Below are 15,768 nucleotides of genomic sequence, written 5' to 3'. Positions count from 1 at the left end.
TTCCTAAATGAATGGGTGATGGGGGAGGGCAGTGATCTTGGCTACTTTTAATCATAGAATTGTAGAGTTGGAAGGGACCGCGAGAGTCATCTAGTCCAGTGTTTCCCAACCTTGGGCCTCCAGCTGTTTTTGAACTACAATTCCCATCATCCCTGACCACTGGTCTTGCTAGCTAGGGATGATGGGAGTTGTAGTCCCAAAACAGCTGCCCCTGCAATGCAGGAATATTATGCCCGATGTGGTACTCGAACCCACAACCCTGAGATCAAGAGTCTCATGTTGTACTGACTGAGCTATCCCAGGGATAGATATTCTAGACTGGAATCCCAGGACCAGATCCTGAGTGCGTACATGGGCAGTTGCCACCCACTTGGAGGAAGAGGTGACTAGACTACAAGTCTTGGGTGAGAAGTGACAGCCAAGACCCTCTTAGCAGAATAATGGAAGGTGGGTTGTTAAGCAGGGTGTTTGCCTCAAAAACTAGAGGGGTGGAAGAATACTCTGGCTCCAGATGAGAGCTATTCAAGGCTACCAGCAGCAGAAAGATAACCTCATTAGCCTGGAGAGGCCTGCATTTTTGTGGATTCAAGGAGCACTTCACTCTCCCTCTGGGGAGATTTGATGTTCATTGCTCAAGGTGCAAAGCACATAATGGAGCTTTCCCCATCTCCCGAGATCCAAGATACATGACTTTTTCTGGACCTCTCAGCGGTGTAAACGCTCGGGTAAACGTCACATCATTTTACTAGATTAGACACACCTGAGAAATTGCAGCACCACGTGAAGATATATAGTAGCCTGCCATTTCAAGATCAAGAAAGAAGGAATTGAATCTCAACTCAAGTTTTTCCTGCGACCGGTTTGATCACTTGGCAAGAAGTGAATTCTTAGACCTTGGACGATACACTTTCTACCCCTCTCTGTGCCTTATTACAGAGGTGGGCTTTTCCCATTTCAGCTCAGCCATTCTGCACGCAGACCTTATTATATTGTTACAGTGGTACCTTGGTTTATGAACTTAATCTGTTCCAGAAGTCGTTCCTAAACCAAAGCGTTCTTAAACCAAGGCGTGCTTTCCCATCGCAGCGGAGGACTCAATTTACAAATGGAACACACTCAACATGTTCTGCTTCCAAGGCAAAGTTCACAAACCAAAACACCTACTTCCGGGTTTGCCGCGTTCTTAATCCAAGTTGTCTATAAACTAAGCTGTTTTTAAACCAAGGTACCACTGTACATTCATATCTCACCTTCCCTCAAAGGACCTGAAGGTGGCAACACGTAGGTCTCACAACATGCCCAGTGAGGTAGGTTAAGGTGAGAGAGTGACTGGCCAAAGGTCAATCAGTAGTGAGTGAGCTTCATGGTTGTGTTTAGATTCGAACTCTGGTCTCCTATGTTCTAGTCCAACACACTAACTGTTAGGCCACACTGCCTCTCTAGCTGCTTGGCTTTACTTAATACTAACTTCAGTTCCAGGACAGTTTTTTATTATTATCATTTTTATTTTTTACCAACAACCAAACCACAAACAGTGAACCCCCCAGACGGCTGATACATTGGGTATACATAATAATAATATATTCAAATCAACCATATGTACAATTTTATATACGTTAACACTCCTCCATCCACAAGATTTATTTAACTTTTAACATTTTAATTGTACCAGTTCCAGGACAGTTGAAGGAGAGAAATAAACTAGTAACAGTTCAGGTGTGTAGGTTTTAAGGCCCAGCCCGGGGGGGGGGGGGGGAGGCAAAAGCAACCAGGAATCTTGCCTTTACCATTCAGATTTCACTGTATCTTATCTGCATAAGAGAAACCTTCTGGATCAAGCCAGTGGCCCACCTATGTCCAGCATCCTGTTCTCACAGTGGCCAATCCCTGGTGTAATGGTTGTTGGATCAGGCCCTGGGGAACGACTGGTGATCTGGGTGGGTAGGTGGAGCAGCTGCTGCCTCTCTCAGCCTAGCCTACCTCACAGGGTCCTTGTGTGACGATTGAATGAGCTGTGTGTGCTTGAACCATGTGCTATATGTTGTTGACCTTGGAGGACGGGGGAAAGGTGAGATGTCAATGTAACAAATAAAACAAATACAATGGTACCTTGGTTCTCAAATGCCTTGGTACTCAAACAACTTGGAACCAGAACACTGCAAACCCAGAAGCAAGTGTCCCGGTTTGCAAATTTTTTTCAGGAGTCGAACGTGTTCCGTTTTCCGTGTTACACTTCCAATTTGAGTGCCACGCTTCTGTTTGGAGTGTTACGCTTAGCTCTGTCATGTTTTGCTATTTATTTTCTGTTTTTGTGGCTGTTTTTGTGTGTGACTGTGTGGAACCCAGTTCAGCTGCTGATTGATTGTGTGACTGCAGCACATTGTTTATTGCTTTCGTTTTATGGATCCATGGTCTCGTTAGAGAGTAAAATACATGTTAAATTGCTGTTTTGGGGATTGTTATTCAAAGCCTGGAACGGATTAATCTGTTTTGCATTGCTTTCTATGGGAAAGTGCGCCTTGGTGTTGGAACACTTTGGTTTTGGAACGGACTTCCGGAATGGATTTATAGTGGAACCAAGGTGAACTTGCTGCATTGTTTTTAACACTCGATTGGGAGCCGCTCATAGTGGCTGGGGAAACTCAGCCAGATGGGTGGGGTATAAATAAAAATAAATAATAATAATAATAATCTCTCAGGGTCCTTTCCTACCCTAAAAGGGGGTGGGCATTGTGGACGGTCAATCAAGAACCCATTTGCTTTTGAACCCAAAAATAGGGTCCTTTCCCATCCAATGGGGAAAGAGATGTTGTTGTTTAGTCGTTTAGTTGTGTCCGACTCTTCGTGACCCCCTGGACCAGAGCACGCCAGGCCCTCCTGTCTTCCACTGCCTCCCGCAGTTTGGTCAAACTCATGCTGGTAGCTTCGAGAACACTGTCTCACCATCTCGTCCTCCGTCGTCCCCTTCTCCTTGCGCCCTCCATCTTTCCCAACATCAGGGTCTTCTCCAGGGAGTCTTCTCTTCTCAGGAGGTGGCCAAAGTCTTGGAGCCTCAGCTTCAGGATCTGTCCTTCCAGTGAGCACTCAGGGCTGATTTCCTTCAGAATGGAGAGGTTGGATCTTCTTGCAGTCCATGGGACTCTCAAGAGTCTCCTCCAGCACCAGAATTCGAAAGCATCCATTCTTGGGTGATCAGCCTTCTTTATGGTCCAGCTCTCACTTCCAAACATCACTGCTGGGAAAACCAGAGCTTTAACTATACGAACCTTTGTTGGCAAGGTGATGTCTCTACTTTTTAAGATGCTGTCTAGGTTTGCCATCGCTTTTCTCCCAAGAAGCAGGCGTCTTTTAATTTCGTGTCTGCTGTCACCACCTGCAGTGATCATGGAGCCCAAGAAAGTAAAATCTCTCACTGTCTCCATATCTTCTCCTTCTATTTGCCAGGAGGTGATGGGACCAGTGGCCACGCTCTTAGCTTTTTGGTGTTGAGCTTCAGACCATATTTTGCACTCTCCTCTTTCACCCTCATTAAAAGGTTCTTTAATTCCTCCTCACTTTCTGCCATCAAGGTTGTGTCATCTGCATATCTGAGGTTGTTGATATTTCTTCCGGTAATCTTAATTGCAGCTTGGGATTCATCCAGCCCAGCCTTTCCCAGGATGAATTCTGCATGTAAATTAAGTAAGCAGGGAGACAATATATAGCCTGGTCATACTCCTTTCCCAATTTTGACCTAATCGTTTAAGGCCATACAGCTTTAACTATACGGACCTTTGGCGGCAAGGTGCTGTCTCTGCTTTTTAAGATGCTGTCTAGGTTTGCCATCGCCTTTCTCCCAAGGAGCAGGCGTCTTTTAATTTCGTGACTGCTGTCACCATCTGCAGTGATCATGGAGCCCAAGAAAGTCAAATCTCTCACTGCCTCCATTTCTTCCCCTTCTATTTGCCAGGAGGTGATGGGCCCAGTGGGGAAAGAGACAGCCTGTCCACAAATAACCCCTGGGGTGTGTGTTTCTTCTTCTACCCCCCACATATTTCCCCATTTCCCTCCTTCTAACCACCTCTCCCCACCCTCCCCTCCTCCTTTCCTAGGGCGTCCCTTCCCAGACCACATCTCCCAGCATGCCCCTCTCCTCTCCCTCCATTTTGGAGCCTGTGAGAGGAAGAGGCGGGCCCCGCGCCTCTCCTTCCTCCCTCCTCCCTCCTTCCCCGCGCGCTGCGCCTGCCGGGACCTGGAGTCCTCGGCGGGGGGACTCGGTCTCCCGAGATGCTCTGCGGCGGCGGCGGCGGCGGCGCCGAGGGGCGGGGCCTGGCTGTGGGGCTCCTCCGGGAGGGAGGAGGGAGCGGCGGAGTCGGGCGGCACCGGCGGGCGAGGGCGGCGGGTCTCTGGGAGGGTCTTCGCGGCTTGGGGGGCGCTGGCGGGTTCCCGAGCCCCGCGGCCGTCGCGGGCACCGGCGGGGCGGAGAGGCGGCCGACTGGCTGGCTGGGCAGGGGGCCGGCTATGGCGGAGCCCAGCCCTGAAGGTAAAGGGGGCCTCGCAGACCCACACTTGGGGGGCGGCGGCGGGGGGGGGGGACGCCGCTGAGGCTGTGGTGGTTTTTTTGTGCTTCTCCACCAGCTTCTGTGGGGGCGCCCCTCCCAAGGAAAAAATATTTATTTATTTATTTTGGTTGGGGGGGGGGGAAGCTGCGGAGACCCCCAGTTGTGGGGCTGGGAGTGTGTGGGGAGGAGGAGGGCCGGCGACGCGGATTTCGGGGAGCCCCGCCGTGTGGGGGGCTGGAGTTGCGAGGGGGGCGAGTGGGTTTGTTGTGGGGGGGGAGAGGAAAAGTGGACGCCCCTCCCGGGAGATTAGGGGGAGAGGAGAGGTTGGGGGGCTGGCGTTGGGTTGGTGTGTGGGGGGGGAAGCTAAGGGGGCGGGAAGGAAGATGGCTTGTTGGGGGGGCAAAGTGGACGCCCCTCCTGGGAGGGAAAAGAGGCCGCGAGATTTGGGGGGGGGCTGTTCTGGAGTTGGGGGGGAGGGTGTGCGTTGGGGGGGGGAAGGAAAGAAGAGGCAAAGTCCGTCGGTGGAAAGGGGTCACCGGTTTGGGGGGGGGGCAGGTGGTGTCAGAGCAGAGAGAGCCTGATCGGTGGGGAGGGGAGACTTGGGGGGGGAGGAGGAGAGAGGAAGAGAGTTGGTTATGGGGGGGCAGCAGCACCCCTTTTTTTCCTTGCTGGGGGGTTGGGTAAGATGGAGGCAGCGTCGTGGAGTGGGGGGGGGCTGTTGTGTTTGGGAGCGGCTAGGAAGAACCAGGTGAAAGGGGAGCGAGTTGGAAGTGTGGGGGGGGGGAGAAAAAGAGGAGGGAGTCGGACCGGGGAGAAAACCGGAGTGGGGGGGGGAAGAGAGGAAGAAAGTTGGGAGGGGGAGGGGAGGCACGTGGAGGAGGGGCGGCGGGGGGGGCTGTTGGGTGCGGGGGGGGGAGAGAGAGAGCAATGAGGAAATGAGGCTTCCTAAGGGGGGTGTTTGTTGGAGTGCATTAAGGAATTGGGGGGCACTGGGGGTCTCAGATCAGGAGGGGGGAGACAAGCGTCCTGGGTGTGTGTGTGTCTCGGGGGGGGGGTGCGCTCCAGCTTCCCCCTTTACGCTTCCCTGTAGAAATGGCGGGGTGTCTTGTCTGTCTAGGTCTGATCTTGGATTTTATGGGGGGGTAGACACTTCTGTGTCTTGAGCGTATATTTTTTTGGGGGGGTGAGGTATAAGCCTAAATATATTTTGGAGTGGAAATTTGGGGAAGGGTTCAAAGCTGGCGCGGTGGGGGGGGCTGCACCGTAGCCTCTGAAGACTGTAGGGAACCCCCCCTCCCCAAAATAAGGGGTCCGGGAGGTTCTGTCAGGGCTCGCTGGCACCCCCCAGCCATCTCCCTTGACTTGCCTCCGGGTGGGGGAATCCCTGTGCCTTGTTCTGGGGGAGAAAGTAGGATTTTTTTCCTGGCTTTGTGCTGGCCGGTGTGGAGTTGCTGCAAGTCTCCTTTCCTGGACCCCCCCTCAACTGACCCCCTTCCCGGTTCTTGTTTTCCAGATCCGCCTCCAAACCTCAAACCGGAGACACAGGTAAAAAAACACAAAATACAAAAGCCTCTGTATTTGATGGTTGATTCCCCCCCCCCCAAAAAAAACCTACCTCAAACTTGGGATTTTTTTATGGGGCCCATTTGTTTCCGTGGGGTGGCTCCGTTCTTTTGGGGGACCCCCTCCTCTTCCTCCCCCTGCCTTTTTATCCCTGCTCCCTTGGAGGAGGCCAAAAGTCTTTCCGAAAGGTTGCAACATCCTTTTTGCATGTGCTCCCCCCCCCCCTTAGCAAAAGAGAGAGAGAGCGAGCAAAGGATATTCTGTGGGTGACGGAAAAGGCTCTTTCCCCCCCTCCCTCCCCTCCCCCCCATATTTAACCCTTTGCACTCTTTGCATGTCCTGGGAGAGACCTGACTTGCATTTCTAGCTGTGGGAGCCTGTGGTTTTTTTGGGGGGGGGGCGGGAACAGGATGTTACCGCTCAGTTCTCTCTCTCCCCCTGCCTCTAGGAATAGCTCCCCGGTTTTATTATCACCAGTTGTGGGGTAGTGTGATCCTATGGGGCTGCGGTTGTGAAGGAGCCTAGAGATTTGTGGGTGGCCGGGAGAAGGGGGGGGGGCTACCTCTGTGTGCATTAACACCTCCCCTCCCCACTTCCTGCTTCTCTCCCCCAGTCTCACCAGCCTCCGGAGAAGCGAAGGCGAACTATTGAGGATTTCAACAAGTTCTGCAGTTTCGTCCTAGCCTATGCTGGCTACATCCCTTCCTCTAAGGAGGTTAGTTTGGGGGTTTTCCCCCCAGCGATAATCCTGCCCCCCCCAACTCCCCTTTTATCCTACTGAACAAATATGCGTCCACTCAGTTTCAAAGCATGCAGTTTAATATTTGTCTGGTGTGTATGTGTGTGTGTGTACAGGGGTTGTTCAAGCCCCTTCCCAGAAGCAGGCTCTGTGATCTGTTGTTAAATCCAAACCCAGCTCCGTGAAGTTCTAAAAAGGTGCATTTGGGATTGTTCCAAACCTTCGCTCCTAAGCCCTTGGCCGCCTCCTCTCTCGGCATTGTCTCCACGCAGTCTTGTTGCCAGAGCCCCTTGGAAGCTGTGGCAAATGCCCGCGGGAACTACGAGGCCCAGAATGCCCTGCGGCATGGCCATTTTGCTGGGAGGCCTGGGCGTGTTGCATACTGGGAAGTGTAGGCTGCTGGGGGCGGACATGTCCTGGCTTGTTATGCGGCACGGCTCGGGAGGCTTCCCGAAGTGCATGCTGGGAGTTGTAGTTGCTCTTTCCTGCTACGGACCTGCCCTTCCTGGGACTTCCCCTGAATCTGCTCACAAGGGCTTAGGGCTAAGGAAGGCTCCCGTCCATCTCCCCACACCAGGGATTTATTGAACTTCCATATCAGATGGGCCACCATACCTCTTGTTTTAGGAGTTAGGCATCGGCTTATGGGTGTTGCTTGAAAGGCTCAGTGGTTGCAAACACAAGACGTTTGCTGCTTCAGCTGTCAGGGTACTCTCTGCTCCCATTTTTTAAAAATCCCTTTCTACCAGTTTGTCTCTCTCTAGGCAGAGTTTGTTCTAATACTCCACGGGACACTTTTTTGCACAAGGGGAACAATTTTTTTGTGCTGCTGGGAATGTGGATTCTAACCGGGAGCTCTGCTGTCGCTTAAAAGGAAGTTGATAAAAGTACACATAATAAAGATGTACCCTCTCACTATATAAAAGGGTCTAGGGACTTCTGTTTCAGTGTATCTGAAGTGTGCATGCACATGAAAACTCATACCAGTAACAAACTTAGTTGGTCTCTAAGATGCTACTGGAAGGATTTTTTTTTTTATAATAAAGATGAATATCGTTTATTTTCAACTTTCGTGCAACTTACTAAGGCTTACTTACTCACTTGCCTTTTTTTTTTTGCAAGACACCTTTATTTTTCTTGTTCCCTCTCTTTTGATTTCTCTCATTGCCACCTTCTTGTCTGTCTCTTTCTGTAGCTTTCCCTCCATTTCTTTCAGCCAGAAAATTTTCTAGGGCAAGAGGCTCCCAAACTTTTCTTTTCCCCACAGACCACTGAGAAGCTTACTAATTTTTCTGCCGGCTGTAGCGCTCGTAATAGATTTTGTGTGATTTTTCAACCGTGTTTTTATTGCTTCTTTCTGTTTCTCACGTACTGTATATTAATGCGCTCTTTAGAATTCAAACTGCAATATAAAGCATGTTATAAATAAAAGAAGCCATTAAGAAGAGAGTTAAAAATCAATATGAATATTTAAATGCGATGGATGTGGCACCTCCTGGCTTCAGCCCACAGCTCGCTCCACAAAACACTACGGACCATTGCACTGGAGCGAGGGAAAGGAAACTGCCTTTATCCCGAGTTATAATATTGGTCCATCTCAGGGGTGAATCTGCTATAAAACTGATGGAGAGAGGGGCCCCAGAAGTGACTTTTGTCCACATTGCTTAAATGTTTCGCGTCTAGTAGACCCAGTTTGAGTTGCATGACTCAAATGGATTAATTTTTTTGTTGCATCTATTTCCACATTTTTGTTCCATCTATTTCCGGGGACGCGGGTGGCTCTGTGGGTTAAACCACAGAGCCAAGGACTTGCCCATCAGAAGGTTGGCGGATCAAATCCCCGCGACGGGGTGAGCTCCCGTTGCTCGGTCCCTGCTCCTGCCAACTTAGTAGTTCGAAAGCACGTCAAAGTGCAAGTAGATAAATAGATACCGCTCCGGCGGGAAGGTAAACGGCGTTTCCGTGTGCTGCTCTGGTTCGCCAGAAGCGGCTTAGTCCTGCTGGCCACATGACCTGGAAGCTGTACGCCGGCTCCCTCAGCCAATAAAGCGAGATGTGCCATTAATCTGATTTGAACCGATTTTATAATGAAATGATTTTAGAATGTTGTATCATTTTACTGTTGTTAGCCGCTCTGAGCCCGGCTTCGGCTGGGGGGGTGGGATATAAATAAAATACTATTATTATTATTACTATTACTATTACTATTATTATTTATTAGTCTCATCTTCTACTGACTGAGGTATCCACAGGGACCACAAAGGAGCTCTCAGCTGATATCGGCTTTTCAAAGCCTGATAGTCATTATGCATTATCAAAGTCTTTCCTGCATTGCAGAGGGTAGGACTAAATGACTCTTGTGGTCTCTTCCAATTCTGCAATTCTATTTACACCACCTGCTACAACCCTTGCCTCTCAGGTCTCCCCCCAGGAACCCCACTGCCCCCTTGAATCCCACTCCTCTGGGAGGAAAGAGCAGAGGAGAGTCCTGGGCACCCGGGAAAAGTAGCCTGAGGAATTAATCCCTTGCCTCTGCCCTCCCCAAACCCCACAGGAAAATGACTGGACGCCCTCTGGCTCGAACTCCCCCATCCGCCCCGAGAGCGTGGTGGACAGCGACGGCTGGGAGTCGACGCACTCGGACCTGCACACCATCGAGACCTTCGTCAAGAAGGCCAAGTCTTCAAAGAAGAAGGCGGCCTTCCGCCGCCTCAAGTCCGACAGCTCTCTGCTGGAGAAGATGAAGCTCAAGGACTCCCTGTTTGACTTGGACCCCGTCGGCAAGCAGCAGCAGCCGCCGCTGGCGGGGCCAAAGGGGGCCCTGGACAAGAAGAAGGACAAGCGGAATCGGAAGTCTGCCCTGGACGCGGGCGGAGGAGCCAAGCGGAACCGGGGCGGCGGCGACCCGGTGGGGGAGAAGCGCTCTCGCATCAAAAAGAGCAAGAAGCGAAAGTTGAAAAAGGCCGAGCGGAGCGAGAAGAAGCACAAGGCTTCCCTGAGCGAGACGGACTCTGAGGAGGAAGAGGGGGCGGCAGTGGCGCCTCGGCGGCCCGGAGGGGAGGAGGGTTCGGCCACGGCAGCCACGGCGCTGGTCTCTGTGCAGGCTCCGCCGGAGCTGTTGGCCGCCAGCTTCCCCATTAAGCTTGAGGACACGGAAGGGAAAGGGGGGATCAGTACGGAGACCAGCCAGGATGGGGAAGGCAGCTCCAGCGAAGGCGAGATGAGGGTCATGGACGAGGACATCATGGTGGAATCAGGTGAGGAGGCGGAGGTGTCCCGGAAAGGGCACGGGCAACGCAACTTAATGCACAGTGATACATGGGCGTGAAAGCAATAGGCGCATTATTAGTTGCGTTTATATCCCGACTCCCCCCCCCCCAGTTGCTCAAGGTTCATGGTTTGCCCCACCTCCTGTTAATCTCCATAACCCTGTGAGGTGGGTGAAGCTGAGATTTGAACCCTGATCTCCCAGGTCCTTTTCCAGCACGCTAACCTCTGCACCACGTATGTCACCAGGTAATGCTCCCCCCTGCGTTCTTGGAAGTTTCGTCTGATTTTCAGCTGATTTTCACGTTTCCACCAAACTGTCCTCTGGAATCAATAGCCAGTGGCAGGCTTCTCCTCTGTCATCAAACACCTCCAGCTTACATTGTTGTTGTTTTTTTAATTTAAAGTATTTGCTTTACATAAAAAGCCCCTTAAATTTTCAAAGGAGAGGGTTGCTTTGTTTTGTTTTTGTTTAACTGCATCATATCAGGCTCCTCTCCCCATCTCCGCACACATTTTCCCCCACCCAAAAAGTGGGGCCCGGAGTATAATAGTGCTTTTTTTAATTTAGCAAAAGCTTTTTAAAAAGTCAAGCGAGGGTTGGAGCTGGATTGTGCTTTGCTTCTCACATTCGTTGGAACGCCCACCGCCCCAGAGAACCTTCCTGATTCCTCCAGGGTGTGTTGACCTCACAAAGCAGTGAGGTCTCTGGAAGATTAAGAACATAACAAATGACTGACCTGTGGGAGCTGTAGTTGAACTACATCAGGGAGGACCTTGGTGGATCTGTTCAAGGTCCACCTCTTCCAGCATTTCTTGCCAGCGTGCTAGCAAGCAGTGACGTTGTTTGGGCTTTCTCCAGAATCCCCAGGGATACAACCCTGGCCTTGGTTTTCTTAAGCATCTCCGAGGTTCCGCCTTGCTGGGATGCTCATTATTTCGCGCCCCTGTCTTTTAATCTATTTTAAGCTGCTGCGAGGTGCCTTGGAGTCTTTCCGAGGAAGAGATGTTCAGGATTTTTTTTTTAAATAATATTTATTACTTTTAAACACTACAAAAGAGAAAAGAAAGAAAAAAGCAAATGGAAAAAACCAATACTATACAATATATAAACATTGCACAACACAACATAAACCAAATCAAACAAAAACAATTTAAAACTCAGATCATATCATTTCAATATCTTACCTTTCATACATTTGTTTCAGGGACCTCCTCACACCTCCCTTTTTGTCTTCCACTTCTATTAATTGTTTCAGCAATTCCTTTCCATCTTCCTCTATTTTCTTTCATATAGTTATCTTAACATATTTTAATCTTATTTTCCCTTTAATACTCTAATAATCTAATTGTACTTAATTCCTTATAACGTTTCTACTAAAGCCATGTAACTTCATTCCAACATTTTTCCAACACTCATTAATTTACAATACAATTTCTATAAATAGTCTTTAAACTTTTTCCAATCTTCTTCCACCGTCTCTTCTCCCTGGTGTCGGAATCTGCCAGTCATTTCCACGAATTCCATATAGTCCATCAACCTGGGAGGTGTTCAGGAATTTAATGAACTACAGTTCCCGTCAGCCCTGACCAGCACAGCCTGCAGGCCGATGACAGCTGTAGGTCAAAACATCTGGAGGGTATACCAGCTTGGGAAAACTGCAGTGTGCAGTTGCCCAGTGAGGCAGCAGTTCTCTGTGCATTCCCTTTCCTAACTGAGTGGGGTGAGTGGACTGATTTGGGCCAAAGGGAGCAGGATTTTTACCAGGCTCAGGTTCAGATCTTGCACATAGGTAATAAACGTGGTTGCTGACTGTCCTGATCTGGGATTTCCCCATCCCTCATATTATACCAAACATCTCTGACGCTTTCAGCTCTGTGAGGGTGGAGTGGGTACTTGCTATACACCTATCCTGACGTAGGCAGGTAATTTGTCTTCTATATTTATTTATCTTTTTGGTCATGGTTTTATTCCACTTCTAGGCAGGGTGTAAATGCCACGAATCAGCATTTACCACCCGTTCAGCCTTTGATTCTCAGTTTTCATCACGCGCTGCCTGTTTACCCTCAAACATATTATTATTATTATTATTATTATTGTTGTCTTATGGACTAGAAACTTAAAAGCAAAACTTGAGGTTCTCGTGGTGATACATTTCAAGCCAGATAACCAAACGTGCGATTGCGGGTGAGCAAAATTTCTGAAATTTGTTCCTCTGTTCCTCCAGGGGATGACTCTTGGGACCTCATCACTTGCTACTGCCAGAAGCCATTTGCGGGCCGCCCCATGATCGAGTGCAATCAGTGCGGCACCTGGATCCACCTCTCCTGCGCCAAGATCAAGAAGACCAACGTCCCCGACATCTTCTACTGTCAGAAGTGCAAGGAAGGTTCTCGCAAGCTGCTGCCGCTGCTGCCGCCCCCGGCGGTTCCCAGCGCAACCGTCGCCGTTGCGTCCAGGGGAGGTGGGGAGCCCTAGCTCAGGAGGGGAGGACAGGCGGCTCTGCGCTGGGCTTCCATCCCAGAGGGGCAGAAAAGACTGGACAGGGTCGGGAGCCTGCTCTGGACTGGTAGCCAAAAGGAGCCTCAGTTCCTTGGAGGCGGAAGACGGAGGTGCTTGGGGTATTTGCGGTGGTGGTAGTCCCAGCACCCGGGAGGCAGAGAGGCTGTCCCTCCAGGCAGATTCTGGCTGGCAATTGCAGGCCTCTCGCTTCAGACCCACTCCCGCTTTGGGGGTTGATCCTGGCCCACCTCCATGTTCTCTGCGAAGTAGAATGGCATTCGGAGGCTGACACCGGTGGGCCGGAATGATGAAACTGAAAACCAGGAAGGTTCCTGTTTTCACTTGCTGGGATGCACATAGCGTTGGGGGAGAGGCAGAGAGAAGGCACTAGGAAGTGGGGTAGAAGCATCTCTTCGTTTTTGTTTTAGCTCTTTCCCCCACCACCTATCCTCCCCTGCCCCAGTAAAGTTCACCTGTAAATAGACTGAATGCAAAAGGGTTTTTTTTCTGGCTTTGTTTATTTTCTCCCTCCCATCACACTCCCAGTTGGAAGACTCTTCTTTATTTTCTTTTTTAAAAAATGTTCTCTGGCATTTGTTTAATGCCTCCAGATTCAGAGTTTGATTTCAACTGAGGGATACAGCCCAAGAAAGGAGGCTGGATAAAAAAAATGACTTTTTATTTTTTAAGTAAACCTTTACAGGGGTTTTTTTTTTCCTTTGGAGGGGGCTGGAGATTTTGGCCCCGCTGAAACTGAATAATATATATATATTTTAAATTCTGAGAGAGAGAATAGAAGGGTTTTGTTTATTCCCCCTCCCCAGTATTAACATCTCCCAGGGATTGTGAGGGGGTGAACTTTGTCAGGAAAACCCTTGCGATTTTGCTGGCTTCAAAATAAAAAGGGACAACTTATTTGTGTTTTCTGACTGCTCCCATTGAGCATAAGGATGAGGCAGAGGTTCCAGAGAGCGAGACAAGAGTTTGGGTTTAATGAAGAATGGCAAGCCCACTTATTTTTTTAAATAAAACATCAGAAACTCCCCATGCCAGGATTCCCAGTTCTCTCATAACCCCTGTTCTGCTGCAAAACCTATATTTTACCTGCTCCCCATTTCAGGTTAGCTGTTCTGATCAGTGGGGGTTTCTGGCTGGGTTCCCCCCCTCCAGCTCCCACCCTTTTTCGTTATAATATTTGAAACTGTGTACATGGCAGAGTTTTTGAATGTAAATAAAAGATGTGGACCCTTTTGCGTTTGTACAGAAGGCTGCGGTCATCATTAATGTTCCTTCCTTATAAAACAAAGGCACTGCTTTGGGGAGGGGGGCAGATTGGTGTACAGTGGTGCCTCGCAAGACGAAATTAATTCGTTCTGCGAGTTTCTTCATCTTGCGGATTTTTCGTCTTGCGAAGCACGGATGCACCCTGGTATTAACGGTTTTAAGGAAACGGAAACAAAGTCGCAAGACGTTTCGTCTTGCGAAGCAAACCCATAGGGAAAATCGTCTTGCGAAGCAACTCAAAAAACTAAAAACCCTTTCGTCTTGCGCGTTTTTCGTCTTGCGAGGTACCACTGTAGTTGGTCAATGCTCTGAATGTGGTTGAACCTTTCTGGCCCATCGGCCACATTTGATCTTGGCCAATGCTCTGAATGTCTTGTGCCATGGCCATGCGTACACACACGCACAACACGCACATGTGGAGCCCTGCACACAGCATGCACCCACTTCTGTGCAATGGGCTGTGAATCACGGTGTACTTGCTTCCAGTGTGATCATTCTAGATTTCCATGCCAGCACCTGCTTTGCATTCAAAAGGGCTCAGGCCCAATTTCTGGCAGATCCAGGTAGGTCTGGGCATATGCTCTGTTTTGAAGCCCTGCAGATCCACTGCCAGTCTCTGTGTAGACAGTCCTGAGTTAACTGCCTTGCAAAAGGCAGCTTTGCGTGTTCCTAAGTGCCCCTGCTTACGCAGGTGGCGCTGTGGGTTAAACCACAGAGCCTAGGACTTGCTGATCAGAAGGTCGGCAGTTCGAATCCCCGCCTCGGGGTGAGCTCCCGTTGCTCAGTCCCTGCTCCTGCCAACCTAGCAGTTCAAAAGCACATCAAAGTGCGGGAAGGTAAACGGTGTTTCCATGCGCTGCTCTGGTTCGCCAGAAGCGGCTCAGTCATGCTGGCCACACGACCCGGAAGCTGTACTTTGGCTCCCTCGGCCAATAAAGCGAGATGAGCGCCGCAACCCCAGAGTCGGCCATGGCTGGACCTAATGGTCAGGGGTCCCTTTACCTTTAAGTGCCCCTGCAAAGCAGGCTTGGGTGGTCTTATCCATGGCAGGGGAGAGGAGTGGAGAGTCTCTTATTGTTTCTCTGGCATTTAGCAGGAAGAAGAAGAAGAGGAGTTTGGATTTGATATCCCGCTTTATCACTACCTGAAGGAGTCTCAAAGCTGCTAACATTCTCCTTTCCCTTCCTCCCCCTGTGAGGTGAGTGAGGCTGAGAGACTTCAGAGAAGTGTGACCAGCCCAAGGTCACCCAGCAGCTGCAGGTGGAGGAGCAGGGAATCGAACCCAGTTCCCCAGATTACAAATCTGCCGCTCTTAACCACTGCACCACACTGGCCATTGTTCCTTGTGCAAAAGAACTTTTGCAGGGTCTGATGTTTGTGTGGCTCTGTGGACTTTCTGCTGTGGCCACGCATTGCTTGCTGAGCAGCTGGAGGTCAGGTCATAGCCTTGGCCTCTACTGGCTCCCAGGTCCCTTTTAATCCCAGCACCGCCTTCTCTCCCTCTCCCGATTCTTTTAAATACTAGGTCACCTCCCGGTCTATGAAAGGAAAAGCCTCTGAGTATTTTTCAGCGCGGCTCCTGAGCATGTGCAGAGTTCCTGACCCCCGCCAGAGGCCCCTCCCCCTCCCCAGGGAGCCGTCAGTCCCGCGCTCACGTGACAGGAGGCTGTTCCTGCCGGAGGACAAAGACGGGGAATGTCTTTTTCCCTCCTTCCGCCCTCCCCTTCCGGGGCGTCACGAACTTCCGCCTCCCCTCATGCCCCGCGGCGTGCCGCGTCATTGCGCGGGCGCGAGGCTCACGTGACCGGGGGCTCCGAACGCGGCTCTCGCGCACGTGACCCCTTCCTCCCGCTGTTGGCCCAATCAAGGGC

General features: G+C 50.4%; 1 protein-coding gene across 1 annotated transcript; it reads left to right on the top strand.

The window, feature by feature from the left end:
- Positions 1-4,378: 4,378 nt before the first annotated feature.
- PHF23 (PHD finger protein 23) lies at positions 4,379-13,879 on the top strand. Its single transcript, XM_083706970.1, has 5 exons — positions 4,379-4,522; positions 6,055-6,086; positions 6,718-6,819; positions 9,398-10,100; positions 12,339-13,879. Exons 1-5 carry the CDS (start codon positions 4,501-4,503, stop codon positions 12,587-12,589), a joined length of 1,110 nt encoding a protein of 369 aa, XP_083563096.1. The 5' UTR covers positions 4,379-4,500; the 3' UTR covers positions 12,590-13,879.
- The last annotated feature ends 1,889 nt before the right edge of the window (positions 13,880-15,768 follow it).

This window comes from Podarcis gaigeae (genome assembly GCF_964106915.1).
Source record: "Podarcis gaigeae genome assembly, chromosome: 13".
Classification (NCBI taxonomy): Eukaryota; Metazoa; Chordata; class Lepidosauria; order Squamata; family Lacertidae; genus Podarcis; species Podarcis gaigeae.
Note: the sequence above shows the minus strand (reverse complement) of the source record. Positions and strands in the feature narration are given on the sequence as shown.

Bases quoted from the DNA above. Each gene is read 5' to 3' on its own strand.
- PHF23 (XM_083706970.1), top strand. From the start codon at position 4,501: ATGGCGGAGCCCAGCCCTGAAG. The intron at 4,523-6,054 runs GTAAAGGGGGCC...CTTGTTTTCCAG, and splicing joins GGCGGAGCCCAGCCCTGAAG to ATCCGCCTCCAAACCTCAAA. The intron at 6,087-6,717 runs GTAAAAAAACAC...TCTCTCCCCCAG, and splicing joins ACCTCAAACCGGAGACACAG to TCTCACCAGCCTCCGGAGAA.